General features: G+C 40.1%; 1 protein-coding gene across 2 annotated transcripts in view; it reads left to right on the top strand.

The window, feature by feature from the left end:
* Sorcs3 (sortilin related VPS10 domain containing receptor 3) overlaps positions 1 to 15,791 on the top strand; it is a 570,611-nt gene that overhangs the window by 508,641 nt on the left and 46,179 nt on the right. For both annotated transcript variants that reach the window (XM_078052889.1, XM_005333579.5), the window contains 2 exons: positions 4,046 to 4,163; positions 5,173 to 5,306. In XM_078052889.1, the coding sequence (XP_077909015.1) occupies positions 4,046 to 4,163; positions 5,173 to 5,306 (252 nt within the window). The remainder of the gene's footprint in view (positions 1 to 4,045; positions 4,164 to 5,172; positions 5,307 to 15,791) is intronic.

Here is a 15,791-nt window from a genome sequence, read left to right as displayed (position 1 = left end):
ATCATAGTGTAAAGAAATCTGGGATAGACGCCAAAGAAATGAGATGAAAGGAATATACCTGCCAAGACTGCAGAAGAGAAGAATCTACACCAGTCCACAAGTTCTAACTGAGCATATAATCTGGTGTTCAATCCTGAAAAGAGCACTCTGAGATAAAGAAACAGACATCCCAAAGAGTTGGGAAGACCAACATGGACATCTGTCGTGGCTCAAATGTAGTAGACATCTATGTATCATCCTTGCATCCAGTTCACTGAAGTCCCTGGGCAACAATCAAGCCTGAGTGTGGAGTTCTGTTCTTCCTAACCCTAGAGCATCTCTTGCCCTCTGGACAACTCTGTCTGTGAGAAAGTTCTCTCACGGCTTGTAGAGTTTCATACTTCAGAGACCACTAATATGTCTGCCAGTTAATTCTTCCCTCCCCAGCCCTTCCTGATTCATGTTCAGGTTTACTATTTCTGGAACCACTTCTTGGTCAGGGAGTTGAAGAATGCTTTTGAGTCATATGGTCATCTGTGTTAGTTTCCTGTTGCTTCTGTAACAAATCACCATAAATTGGATGACTTACAAGAATGGAAATGAATTCTTTTATAGTTTTGGAGGACAGAATTTGAATCAAAGGGTCAGCAGGTCTGAGCTCCCTTTGGGTCTTTAGAGGAGAATTTATCCCTTTCTTCTTCCTTCTTCCAATGACTCCAGGCATTTCTTGGCTTGTGGCTACATAACTCCAATTTCTTTTTGTCTTCACAGTCTTCTTCTCACTGCATGTCTCTCTTCTTTGTGTCAGTTACAAAGATACTCATCATTGGATTTAGAGCCCATCTTGATAATCCAGGGGGATTATCTCTTTTGTTAGTCACCTTTTAATTGCTGTGACCAAAATGTCTGACAAGAACAACTCAGAGAAGGAAAGGATTATTTGGGGCTCAAGGTGTAAATTTCAGGGGTTCAGTCCATGGCTGACCGACACCATTGCTCTGAGCCAGAGGTGAGGCAGCGCATCATGGCAGAAGAGTGCAGTGGAGGAAAGCTGCTAAGTTACTATCCAATAGTCCATTCAAATTTTTATTTCATTAAATGAACTAATCCACTGATTAGGCCACAGCTCTCCTAACGTAAGCACTTTACCTATGAACATTCCTGCATTGTCTATTACATGAGCTCTGGGAGTGGGGGACACCTCATAACCAATCCAGAACCATCTCATCTTTGGAATCATAACTTATCTATACCTGCAAAGACCTATTTTTCAGATGAGGTAATGTTTGTAGTACCAGAGAATGGGACATGATCACATCCTATTGGAAGCCACCTTTCAACCCAGTGTAGCATCAGCCATTCTATTTCCGTGTCTTAAACTTCCAGAACTGTGAATCACCCTGAATAATAACTTGATAAAATATATGAAATTATTGATAGATAAAAATACATGTTCCAATGAATATGAATTTCTGTTTAAAATCTCAAGGAATTCAAAATTCACCACCAACACCAAAGCCCAAATGTGTACTATAGGTTGAAATACAATTTCTGAATGGTAACATCCAACATTAAACACAGGTTTTCTTTGTTATCTGGCTAATGTAAATAGCCCCTGATGTTGCCCCTTTTTTGTTCTAGATAATGTGTACAATTTTGTTAACTCATTTTAAGATCATCTTGAGTCTTTTACTTCTCTCCCTGAACTGTTTGCTGGTATTGATCACATTGTATATAGAAACTCTTGAGCTGCTGTTATTGCTCTTCAACCTCAGCTGTACCAAGCCTGTTTCTTTTATCTGATACTTATGTCATTACCAGGAGGAGAATCTGACATTTCTCATGGTTGCATCACATCTTATTAAATTCAACCTATCTCCTTAGACTGTCAGGACCTTATTGGGTCCGATTCTTCCAGCAAGCATATCGACTGTTTCTTCCAGCATTATGTCATCAGAAAGTTCAGTTTCCATTGATGACCATTATTTCCATGTCTTCAGATCATTAATAAATATGATGAACAAGACAATAGACAATAGAAACTTGGAGCTGACTATTTATACCTCCCTCCTGGTTATTTTTAATACTTTAATTAGGTGTTGCTCAGCCTCATAATTTTACTAGCGCCTGACTCTCTTTTTGCTTTTCATTTTTTTAATTGCTATGGCAGCCCTGTCAGTTACCCTGCTGACACCCAGGTAAAGCGTGTGCCTCATATTTCCCTCTTCTGTCTGCCTACCCAACGTTTCATAGAAAGGCATGAGATTAATCCAATGTTATGTATTTTGTGATCCATGAAATTACTAAATTCTTTGGAGTAGGCAGAAGTGTTCAGTTTAGCATCACAAACATCCTGCAAACTCAGAGAGCTCCAATCAGGGAGGACTCGCAAGAGGAAGTGTCTTTTGAATGTGGGAGAATTTTGATAGGCTGGATAGAGAAGGAAGGAGACATTTGTCAAGGTCTTCTCTCATCCTTTCATTTTTTTCTTGATGAGATTTTCAGTTGAATTCATCTCTCTTCAAACATGTAGACATTTATGATAGGAGAAAGCTGTTTTGTTAAAGATTTGAAATGTAGAGATTTGTAACCTTTGGATGAATTCAGAATGAAAAGATAGAAATACCTTGGTGGATGGCCTGGCATTGATGTGTGGGATCTGGAAACTACTGGATTTAGCAAGAATGCAACAAAACCAAGAACCAGGGGAGAGACAGTCAAGTTGACTCCCCACGGGGTGTACCACATATGCAGAGTGTTCTAGGCTCGGGGCTTCTACCCAGTGCTGAGCGGATGCTGATACTCGTACAAAGACTCTACAATTTTACTAAAGGAGAGACCCCTCAGTTGCTCCCTCGAAGTCTGTTTAATCTTACTTGACATAAAGTTTTTAATTTTACTTTTATCTGATAACATATTCAAAGTTGTTTCTTGAGATACATTTTCAGTTTTATGATCTACAAAGATAATCCTGTTTCTTTCCCCATTTCACAATTGTTTTTAAATCCCATTTCTCCTGTAAGCATCCTTGTCTTTCAAACCACCGAACAAACTGTCCTATGAGAGAGTTATTCTCTTAGTTTTCATCATGACAGTATGTGAGCCTGGGCAGAGGACATTCCAGGGCTGTAGAGTGACTTAGTTTCACGAAATGGAAACCATCCAGTGTCTGAAGGACTCCCGTTCCTTCAGACTTGTTCTAAGCTCCTGGCATGATTAGTCACCCTTTACATCACGGTGATAGATGTCTTGCTTTGTAATTGCAAGACGTGCCACCCGGGTAGAGTATGGATGATCCGTCTTTTTTTTTTTTTTCCTATTTTTCTAGAGATGATTGATCATTCATATTTATAGGGCTCTCAACTGCTGGGCTTTGAAAAGGTCAGTATTGATTATCTAAGTCATGCTGATGGTGTGCTTCTTTACTATACATAAATATGAGTTCCTTTTATGAGACTGCTATGATTTTTCAGAGGAGGAGAGGGGAGAGGGCATTCATGTGAGTAAGGCAATGGGAATTTCACCTACAACACATTTAGATACAGTCACAGAATTTGAGGAATGGCAGAGTCATACTTTAGATTAACTAATCCACTCCTCTTCCAATACACACACACACACAAAACACACACACACACACACACACACACCAATTTATAGATGAGGAAAACTGAGTCCCTGTCAATGGACATGGATAGGTGAAATCCCAATGTTTGCATTAAGGAGAAATGGGAGGGCTATGATCCAGATGTGAACAATGGTTTTACCTGGGTCATGAGGTTTGGATTGTTGACCAACTTTTCTACATTTTAAATCTCCCTGGAAAGCACATATATGGCTTTTGCAATTAGGAAAAATGTTTAATGTTAAACTCACTGGGAACGCCATGCTGATTAGCTGGAACTGTGAGGACAGTGGACTCCTTCAGTGGCCTTCCAAGAGTTCACTTTGGAAGGTCAGGAAAAGTCCAGGCTGCGGTCCAGTCCTCTATCCTTAGTTCTGGCGCATTACTGACTGACAATGGGCCTTCTCTGCTTGTCTTTCCTGCCCTTCCCCAAACACTTAGAGTCTTTGGCCACTTCAGCCTCCGCTCTGAATGGCAGTTAGTGAAAGTGGACTACAAGTCGATCTTCAGCCGGCGCTGCACCAAGGAGGACTATCAGACCTGGCACCTGCTCAATCAGGTACAGCCCAGGGTGGGGCATGCTGGCCTCTAGGGAGAGGAGCTCCTGCAAGTTTGGGTCAGTATTTAGCCTGGAGCCTTCCTATCAGAGGAGGAAGGGAGTAGGATATCTGAGCAGTGGGTGTGGGTTCAGGGGACATACCAGGCCTAGCAGGGGTACAAGATATTTAGGGACCATTTGGCCCCTGGGATCCTAAGTATGTGATCATTGAGATCTCTGAGCTACCAGGGGAGGGGAGGTGATGATAACCTGGGGATTTAGCTCTATGTGCAGAGAAGTGAGCATCAGGCATATTCACTAGGAGGCCCTCCTTTGGCTGCTCATCTGCCCTGCCACTGTGAAGAGTGAGAATATATCTTAGGCCAGACTGAAGTAAGGGCCCTGGGGTGTCAGGAAGAGGATCACAGAGTGCAAGGTGGATGGGTCTGCTGATGACTAATACCCCTTACTGTATTAGTAAGTACCCCTTACCTCCCCTTACGGGCAGGTGTCTGCACTCTTTAGAACCCTGAGGCTATGTAACTTGTAGCAAATTCTCTTTTTATCTCTAGCTTAAGAATTAGGAGTTGGGTACTGTCATTTGTCAGATGGAGAGAATTTGGGGGTCAACTTCAATTTTACTGTGAAGATGACAGGATGTTGCATGCCACGTGTGGGCTTCTTTCTTTCCACCTGATATTCTGCTGAAGCCACATGGCTTGTGGCCTGGTGGTTCAAAGGGATGCCAGGAGTCTTTGCAATCTCTATAGACAAGGAGAAGAAACAGGGTGATGTGGATATCAGGAGATGGGGTGGGTGGAGGGATGGCGTGGGCCAGCCTCCCACAGTGATCCTTTTGTGGGGTAGCAATTTATTCTTGAAATTGTTGGATGGTTCCTGAGGTTGCTACCCCAAGTAGCACAGTAGGTAGCGCAGAGAAGGACAAGGCCAATGTCTCTTGCTGAGAAGCTGGCTTATTTCAGCTCCTTTATATTTTTCCACCTCTCTCACTATGGACTTTCTCTCTAAGGGAGAGCCTTGCGTCATGGGAGAAAGAAAAATATTCAAGAAACGCAAGCCAGGAGCTCAGTGTGCCCTGGGCCGAGACTACTCGGGGTCAGTGGTCTCAGAACCCTGTGTCTGTGCCGATTGGGACTTCGAGTGGTGAGTCCTTTGGCATTTTATCACCAATTTACAACCTGATTTTCACCTGTCTGTGGAGTGGGGTTGAAGAAGGAGGTAGGAGAAAAAGGCCTGTTGCAGAGACAGGTTGTATGTCCCCTGGTCAGGTTAGCAAGCCACGTGGGAGTGCTGCACTGCTGGGAAGAAGGCAGACCAAGGCATTTTAACAGGGAAGGTCATTGCTGTATCTGAGCAGCTTCTCCAAGGCTTCCCTCATCTTCAGTGAGCAGATGTATTGGACAGTCATAGAGGGGTTGGGCTGGGCACAGAGGGAGCTTAGAGAGCCTTGGATGTTTGCCTGCAGACCTGTTTCCTCAAACTGTGCTTCACGTGAACTGTCTGCCATGAGTACCTTTGCTTTTCATTTCCACTGATATATAATATTTGTGCACATTTATAGGGTGCAGTGTGATCATGGGCATGTGTATGCAATAGATAAAGATCAACTCAGGATAATTATCAACTCAGGATAATTAATAACTTCCTTCTGCTCAAACATTGATCATAGTTTGGGTTGGGAGTCTTCGGACTCTTCTAGTTATTTTGAAATATTGAATAAAATGTTGTAGACTGTAATTCTCTAATGACAATGACAAAGAATAACCTTTAATCTCACCTGTTCAGATTGCATCCTCACCTCCATCCCATGACTCCCAAATATTTAAACACTTACCTCCAGACCTGGCCTCCCTCTCCTTTTGGACAGATATGTCTCTAGCTGTCTCCTCAGCATAAATCTCTTTAGGTTTTAAGAGGGAAGTCAAGCTGGGAACGGTGGCACATGCCTGTAATCCCAGTGGTTCAGGAGATTGAGGCAGGAGGATTGTGAGTTCAAAGCCAGCCTCAGCAAAAGTGGCACGCTAAGCAATTCAGTGAGACCCTGTCTCTAATAAAATACAAAATGGAGCTGGGGATGTGGCTCAGTGGCCGAGTGAGTTACATTCCTGGTAATACCCCATCCCCCCAAAAAGTGAGGGCAGTCAAACTTGATGTGGCCTAAGGAAAACTGTTCTTAAATCCTCTTAGTGGAAGAAGCTCCTATCCAGTGTTTCCAGTCTTGATAGAGCACACAGCTGTCTACCCAGAAGCTGAAGTAAAAATCTCCTTCCCCTCGTCCTCAGACCCAGGACACTGAGTCCTTGAAGTTCTAGATCCACAATGCACTATGTCCCAAAGTTCTTCCACCATCTCCAAAAATATGGATGCTTCCAAGAGTTACTCTCTTTCTCCCTCCAGCAATGCCACCCTAAAATCCATTCCTCAGATTATACTTGAATAAATCCAAGTCAGGTCTCATAACTCCTATGACTAAAGTGCTCCAATGGCTTCCCTCCCTCCTTAAATTATCATCCAGACTTCTTCTGACCTGCTCTGTTGTAGGTCATTTGGCTTTGGCTTACCTGGGTCGAAATTTCTTACTATTCTTCCCTCTTTCCCTGCATTGCAGTCATACCATTTCCTTGAACTTAATTAATCCAGACGCATTCATAGAAGAAGGAACAAGAAGTATAAGAATTTTCCCCAAATCTCATGATGGCTGGCACCTTTGAATATGTCATATCTCAGCAAAATTATCAGCTTCTCAGAAATGTCTTCTGAGACCACCTAATCTCACCTGTGCCCTAGCACTCTCTAACACATTGCCGTATTTTCGATGTCTCCTTATTATTAAACACCATTTGAAATGATCATGTTTTTGAATGTTTTATTATCACCCATCTTTCCCCAGCAGAATGCAAGTGCTCTGAATGCAGGAACTTTTGACTTTCCTCGTTGTGGAATTCAGTGTCTAGCACACAGTAAACAGTCGGTGAAGAGTTGTAACATGTTTCTGAATGTTCTTTTCAGAAGGGTCAAAAACCTCTCCAGTGCTGGGAACGTGTGGATATCCCTCTGATCCCAGTTGGATGAATTCTTCCTCTGTGTCCAAGTCTAAAGCTAGTGTTTTGTTTGATTATAGCTCATCTCAGGTTAAGAGACAAAGCTAAGGGCTCAAGCGTGAGCCTATGAACATGGAAGGAGCTGAACAATGATACAGTTGCATTGGGGCTTTTCTGAGCTGAATAACAAAGGTCAGTCCAGAGAAATGGATGATGTAGAGAACAAGGGATTTAACTGTCAATCCATGGGTGCAGATCAGCTGCCCCTGACCAATAGCCTTCCTCCTTCTGTCCTCACAGATTTGCACAAGAAGCTTGCTCTGTTTCCCACTTTCTACTAGGAAAATAACCGACAACTGCAAGCCAAGTGGGTGACTGACTCCTCCCTACCTGCTTTCGTTCTTTAGAAAGCTTGACTTTAGTGAGATTTACCAAATGGAAGGTACTAAACAGTATTTAAACCTCAGTAGCTGAGTCCCTTCTGTGGCAATTTTGATCCTCTGGGAAGAAAGACTATTTTCACAGTTAGAATAAATAATTTTAATTATTAACCACAATCAATTAAAACAGTCAAAGCAGTGTGTACTGTCGTTCACTCAGAATTGTGGCTTGTGACAGATTGATGTCAACTTGAATATTCAGCAACCAAATATTTCAGGCAACTTTTGTCTTTCTGCAAACTAGTTCCATTGAAGCACCCTGTCTCTGCCTCAGCCTCTAGAGATGTATTCCATATTTATATCCTGTGTCTCTCCAGACACAATAGATGCTTACCCATTGTTGGGAGGCCACAGAAGTGAGAAGGAACAAGAACTCTAGCATATACTTCCATTAGTAATTCTATTAACATTTATTGGTGTGGATAAAAATCCCAGGGCTGATCTTGGGATTTTTTTTTCCCTTAACCTCTGCATCTTTGTTTCCTAGGGCACAAAATAAAAATACATTATATGTACCCCATTGGGTCCTAGGGAGAACGGAATGAATGAATGGATGGATGGATGAATATGCATCATGAGTATAGATAAGGTATTCATCCAAGTGATGTCCATACAACACATAGTTGCTATTGGTGGTGCTGCTGCTGTTGTGAATCTTGGACCCCAGGGTTAAGTGGTCCCTGTTGTATCTTTAGCAACTGAGCTAGAGCTTATACATCCAACACAGTGTTCTGAGTAGTACTTTGGGGGATTACCTATTTATTTTAATGCTGGTGGCATTGTTTCTAAGTCATTATCTAGAGATTACTGTCATAATCCATCTCTAAATGAAGTTGATTGGGTGGGGAGGGCAGCTCTTGTAAGGCATCCTGTGGTTCTCACCTTTGCATAGAAATTCCACCTGGATCCAAGGCCCTGTATCGTCAGGACCTTCACTGCTGGCTTTTAATGAGGAGAGATTAAGCATCTTGACCATAAGTTACTTGACCAAGCTTACATAGCTGGGCTTCAAATGCAGGACTAGCTAAATCTCTTGTTCTTGCCTCTATTTCATGCATTTCTCAAGAAATCAAACAAGTCTTATTCTTTCATATTGACTTTAGGTTTCAGAAGAAACAGGGTCTCCATGTTCAGCTACTCTAAACTTAAAATTCATCTCCAAGCAACCGAGGTTTACCACTGTTGATGAAAGTTCTTATGGAATGTTTCATTAATTGTAAAACAATTTCAAATACAGTAGTTTCGATCTTTAGTGATAGAATTTTAAGAGGTATATGGTCTCCAAGAAGCCTCTATCACTTATTTCTTTTTCTTTTTTGTTTATTTCATTTTTTATGTATTTATTATTGTGTTATAGTTATGGGGTTCATTCAGACACAATCATAAAAGCATGGAATATAATTTGTTCCTCTTCAGTCCCCCCAATTTCTCCATTCTCTTCCCACTTCCCTACCCCTATGCCCCTTCCTCTACTGGTCTTTCTTCAATTTATTTAGAGTTTTTTCTTTTAATTAGTGCTTTGTAGATATACATAAATGTGAAGTTCACTCTGGTATATTGATATCATACATGTACATAGCATAATTTGGTCAATTTCATTCTACCTCCTTTTCCTTTCCCTGGTCTCTCCCCCTCAATCACCTTGCTGTGATCCACTGATCTACCTTGAATTTTCATGGGATTCCACCTTTTCTATTCCCTTATTTTGTTCTAGCTTCTGCATATGAGAAAACAGTTAACCCTTGACTTTCTGAGTCTGGCTTACTTCACTTAGCATGATGTTCTCTAGTTCTATCCTTTTAGCAACAAATGCCATAATTTCATTCTTCTTTATGACTGAGTAAAACTCCATTTGTGTTTGTGTGTGTTTGTGTATGTTTGTGTGTGTATGTGTGTATGTTTGTATACACATCTTCTTTATTCATTCATCCATTGATGGGCATGAGGGCTGGTTCCATAACTTGGCTATTGTAAATGGCACTGCTATAAATATTGATGTGCTTGTATAACATTGATTTTAGTTCTGTAGAATAAATACCAAGGGGCTGGGGATGTGGCTCAAGCGATAGCGCGCTTGCCTGCCATGCGTGCGACCCGGGTTCGATCCTCAGTACCACATACCAACAAAGATGTTATGTCCGCCGAGAACTAAAAAACAAATATTAAAAAAAAAAAATTCTCTCTCTCTCTCTCTCTCCTCTCCTCTCTCACTCTCTCTTAAAAAAAAAAAATCCAGAGGCAAAATAAATACCAAGGAGTTGGAAAGTTGGATAATATAGTGATTCCATTCCTGGTCTTTTTAGGAATCTCCATACTGCTTTCCAAAGTGGTTGTACTAATTTTCAGTACTACCAATGATGCATGGGAGTGCCTTTTGACACACATCCTCATCAGCATTTTTTATTATTTGTGTTCTTGATGATTGCCATTCTGACTGGAATGAGACGAAAATGCACATAAAAACTACATTGAGATTTCATCTCACTACAGTTTTTTTAATTTGAGGTATAATTGATGATTATGATCATTAAGAGCATCAAGTCTTGGATGCTTGTTTACATTGCTTGAGATTGACATCATTCTTCTACCTTTTTAATTTGAAGTATGATTGACCACAGACAAGTAAATATACATATATATATATATATATATATATATATATATATATATACATACATACATATAACAATTCTGGGCCTCTTATTCTTTCAAACAATTTTAGTACTACTTTTTCTAGTTCTGTAAAGAATGTCATTGGTATTTTGATGGTGATTGCATTGAATCTGTGAAATGCTTTTGGTACGTGACTATTATGATGTATTAATTCTGCCTATCCAAGAACATGGGATGTCTTCTCATCTTCTAAAATATTTGATTTCTTTCTTCAGTGTTTTATAGTTTTCAATATGAAGGTTTTCACCTTTTTGATTACATTTATTCTTAGATTTTTTTTCTTTCTTGAAGTTATTATGAATGGGACAGTCTACCTGATTTATTTCTCAGCACATTCATTATTGGAATATAGCAAAGTGATTGATTTATGAATGTTGATCTTGTATCCTCTCCTTTGCTAAATTTGTTTATTAGCTCTAGAAGTATTCTGGTGAAGTTTTGGGAGTCTTCTATATATCAGATAATGTCATCAGCAAACAGCAATAATTTAAATAGACACTTCACAAAAAAAAATGGCCAACAAATGTTGAAAAAATGTTCAACATCCTTCATAATCAGAGAATAGTAACAATATGTAATGTGACTAAAAAGTATGCTTTCCAGAAGTAGTTTTTTGATTTCTGAAATTCTGGGTTATTTACAGTGGTTTTGGAAAACACTGGATCTAAATATTTGAAATTATCTTCTGTGTCTTTAAGTCAGTTTCTATTAGCTTAGCTCAGATTTTGAAACTTAGTCTTTTCAACAAATATAGTTTGTCTCTTTGTGTTGGAGGTGATGCTAGAGATCAGTGCAAGGCAACCGTTTCATAGCTTTGTCTCCTTCTCAATGGTCCCCCCTACCAGGAAGTATGATTAGCCAAGGAATGCGAAGTGCCCAGCTTGGTTAGCAGAAGCAATTATGCACTTTCCATTTAGTTGTTTCCCTAAACCAAATTAGGACATCGTCATTTGATTGGTCCAGGCACAGTGTAAGTCTCAGAGACAGCAGGAAGAGGATGTAACCTAGTTTAGTCGGGTGGGAGGCTGGGGAGAGCAGGTTGATTATCTTCACTGTGGTGGAAGAGTTGAGGAATACAACCTGGATTCACAGAGGGAAGGTAGTTTCTACCTGTGTCCCCCCTCTTCTTGAAGAGAGGAGCTTTATTTGTAGGGCATCATTGACTTTCACAACTTGGAGCCAAGCAGGTGTCAATAATAAGCGTGAACATGATACCAATATGGATGTTTCAAAATAAGAGCCTCGTAACTCCCCCAGCCTTGAACTTACTCTAGACAGTGGCTCTGCAGCAACCTCCATCAGGATGCTGGCGATGAGCCAGGACCAAATTCTCACTGAGAATTTGGGGTGTTAGAGACTAGCAGGTAGTTAGAAAGGGGAGCATAATAGGTTTGCTCTGAAATAAGGGCTCCCTTGGAAGCAGCCCTCTGGGAGACCCAAATGTATTTGTTCAGTGAGAAACCAGATTAGACCCGTGGTTATGGTATATAGTCCTCTTCTTTCCTATTCACCCATCTGCTTACTTGACAAGAACTTTTGCTGAACACCTACTATGTACCAGGTGTTGTCCCAAGTCTTATGCATCCATTTTCTTTCTTAATCATTCTCAACCAACTCCTGGGAGGAGAGTTTGCTAGTATGGGCATTTTATAATGGACATGAACAAACAGAGAGGTTAATTCACTCAAGATAATAATACGAGTTCAGATCCTGAGTCTTAGTATGTTGTGGTGGCTATTTTTCATATCTAGTATGGGGCCAAATCCTCGGAGCAAAGTTGCCCAGTGTTGATGTCAAAGACAGAGGGGAAGAGACTTTGGTGGGCCACATAAATTCAGGTGGGTCTAAAATTATTCAACCTTCAGTATTACGCATATGAAGCACAAGCAAGAATGATTTTTCTATAGTGGACAAGCCAAAGTATAAATAAGACAATAAACAATGCATAAACAAGAGTTATTATACTAAAAGAAGGCATAACAGAGAATAATAAAGCATATCATTGAGAGCTAAATTTTATGGGCCAGAACGACAGTGCCCATTACAGTAGCCATTAGTCACGTGATGATTCACATTAAAATGAAATAAAAATTTAAAATATATTCCTTTGTTGTATTGGTTAGTGGATACCATATTGAACAGCATAGCTATAAAACATTTCCATTTTTGTAGCAAGTTCTATTGTACAGCAATGGTTCTTTTTTATTTATTTTTAATTTTAATTTGTTACATATGACAACAGGATGCATTATAATTCATATTACACATATAGAGCACAATTTTTCAAATCTTTGGTTGTACACAAAGTAGAGTTCTTCGTGTCTTCATACATGTACTTAGGGTAATGATGACCATCACATTTCACCATCTTTCCTACCCCTGTGAACATTCCCTGCCCCTCCCTCCCCTTTTCCCCTTTGCCCTAGCTAGAGTTCGTTTAATCCTCCCATCCCCACCACCCCTCACAGCGTATTATGGATCAGCATCCTTAAATCAGAGAAATCATTGAACATTTGTTTTTGGGAGACTGGCTAATTTCACATAGTATTTTATTCTCCAGCTCCATCCATTTACCTGCAAATGCCATGATTTTATTCTTTTAATGCTGAGTAATATTCCATTGTGTGTGTGTGTGTGTGTGTGTGTGTGTGTGTGTGTATATATATATATATATATATATATATATATATCACACTTTCTTTTCCATTCATCTACCGAAGGGCATCTAGATTGGTTACACTATTTAGTTATTGTGAATTGTGCTGGTATAAAGCACAATTTTTCTTATCTATATTGATGTGGCTGTATCCCTGTAGTACGCTGTTTTTAAGTCTTTTGGATATAGACCAAGGAAAGGGAAAGCTGGGTCAAATGATGGTTCCATTCCCATATCTCCAAGGAATCTCTAAGTTGCTTTTTATATTGGCTATACCACTTTGCAGTCCCACCAGCAATGTATGAGCGTGCCTTTTTCCCCACATCCTCGCCCACACTTATTGTCATTTGTATTGTTAATAGCTCCCATTCTGACTGGAGTGAGATAAAAACTTAAGAGTAGTTTTGATTTGCATTTCTCTACTTGTTAGAGATAGCAATATTTTTTCATATATTTGTTGATTAATTGTATATACTCTTCTGAGAAGTGTCTGTTCAGTTCCTTGACCCATTTATTGTTTGGGTTATTTTTATTTATTTATTTTTTTGGTGTTAAGATTTTTGAGTTCTTTATATATTCTAGAGATTAGTGCTGTATCTGGCATGTATGTGGTAAGAATTTGTTACCAATTAGTATGCTCTCTATTTACCTCACTGATTGTTTCTTGTGCTGAGAAGAAGCTTTTTTAGTTTGAACCCATCCCATTTATTTATTCTTGATATTCTTGCACTATAGGAGTCTTATTAAGGAAGTTGAAGCTTAATCTGACATGATGGAGATTTGGGCCTTTCTTTCTCTTTTAATAGACGTGGTGTCTCTGGTTGAATTCCTAGGTCCTTGATCCACTTTGAGGATAACAGGAACATATCTCAACATGGCAAAAGCTATCTATGCTAAGCCCCAGGCCAACATCATTCTAAATGGAGAAACGAATAGAAAGCATTTCCTCTAAAAACTGGAACAAGATGGGGATGCCCTCTTTCACCACTTCTATTTAACATAGTTCCTAAAACAGGGGCCAGAGCAATTAGACAGATGAAAGAAATTAAAGGGGTACAGATAAGAAAAGAAGAACTCAAATTAGCACAATTTGCTGACATAGATTCTATACCTAGAAGACCCCAAAAATTCCACCAGAAAACTTCTAGCACTAGTAAATGAATTCAGCAAAGTAGTAGGTTACAAAATCAACACCCATAAAGCAAAGGCATTTCTGTATATCAGTGACAAATCCTCCAAAAGGGAAATGAGGAAAATTATCCCATTTAAAATAGCATAAAAATGTACTTGAGAATCAACTTAATGAAAGAGTCGAAAGACCTCTGCAATGAAAACTACAGAATGCTAAAGAAAGAAGTCAAAGAAGACCTTAGAAGATGGAAAGATCTCCCTTGCAGAATTAATATTGTCAAAATGACCATACTACCAAAAGCACTATACAGATTTAATGCAATTCCAATCAAAATCCCAGTGGAATTCCTCATAGAAATAGAAAAAGCAATCATGAAATTCATCTGAAAAAATAAGAGACCCAGAATAGCCAAAGCAATCCTTAGCAAGAAGAGTGAAGCAGGTGGCATCAGTATACAACCTTAAACAATACTACAGAGCAATAGTAACAAAAACAGCATGGTATTGGCAGCAAAATAGACTGGTAGACCGATGGCACAGAACAGAAGACACAGAGACTAACCCACATAATTACAGTCATCTCATATTTGACAAAGGTGCCAAAAGCGTACTTTGGAGAAAAGATAGCACTGGTTCTGAGTACACTTGCTAGGGATGTTGGAAGAGACCATGGAAGGCTGACATAAGCCAGGAAAGCTCTCTGCAAGAGGCAGAGGTGGAGTTGTAAGCACTTGCTGTTGAAGAGCTAGCTAAATAAAAATAACCAGACTTTCAAAGAAGGGAATAAGGAACTGACAGAGCAGAGAGAGGATAAGGTTGTTGGTGAGCAGAGGGATAAGGCAGATGGATAGAGTGGGATTTGATCAGGAGAGATGTTTGAGGAATGATTTGTTGAGTCTTGCAAATAATTTCTGCTTTGGCTTGGATATAATTGTCTATCTTTCTCTATGGCCATACTTAAGCATCTGCCTCAGCTAAATGATGGCAACATTAATTAATACTTTGTTTTGATGGTGGTGGTTTTCTGTGTCTGTTTTGTGGGTGCTTGCTCTGTGCCTGGTAAGAATTGCCAGATCCCAAATCCTCATTATTACACTAATAACTAAAATGGGATAGATGTACTGGTAGGACATTAGCCCTTGAATCTCAACTGCTAGATGAGAGTACAGAGGACGGAGGGGAGGGGTCCAGGAGGAAATGACAGCGCTTCACAGGGTCTGGGGCTTGGACGATACTTGGAGCTTGTGTAGAAGAGACCATGCCTATTTGACTGGTTCCAAGAGTTTCACAACATCATTCTTGGGGACCAGGGACACTGCCTGATGATTAAAGGGGTGTCTCACCTAGGATCATTCTAATGTTAAACAGGGATCAAGAGTCTTGATTATCAGCTCTATCTGCCATGCCCAGTTATGTACAATCTCTGGCATTTTTTTGGTTCTTTAAAGTTTTCCTTTCCAATCCACCAACTGAGGGGATGGGGCCTACCTGGGCCTCCCTTCCTGTTCTGATAGGCAGAGGCTTTTGGATTTCTGAACCATCCCGGCTGGTCCTCTTTCAGAATCGAAGGCTTTTCCTTGGATGGGGTTTGGAAGATATATAGGTTTCTGGAAATGAAGAAATTTTTTTTCCTAAACTCAGAGATGTTCGAACCCTTTTATAATCCAGAAGGACACATACGTGACTT

The sequence above is a fragment of the Ictidomys tridecemlineatus genome, chromosome 1, assembly GCF_052094955.1.
Source record: "Ictidomys tridecemlineatus isolate mIctTri1 chromosome 1, mIctTri1.hap1, whole genome shotgun sequence".
NCBI lineage: Eukaryota > Metazoa > Chordata > Mammalia > Rodentia > Sciuridae > Ictidomys > Ictidomys tridecemlineatus.
This window is presented reverse-complemented; position numbering and strand designations above follow the sequence as displayed.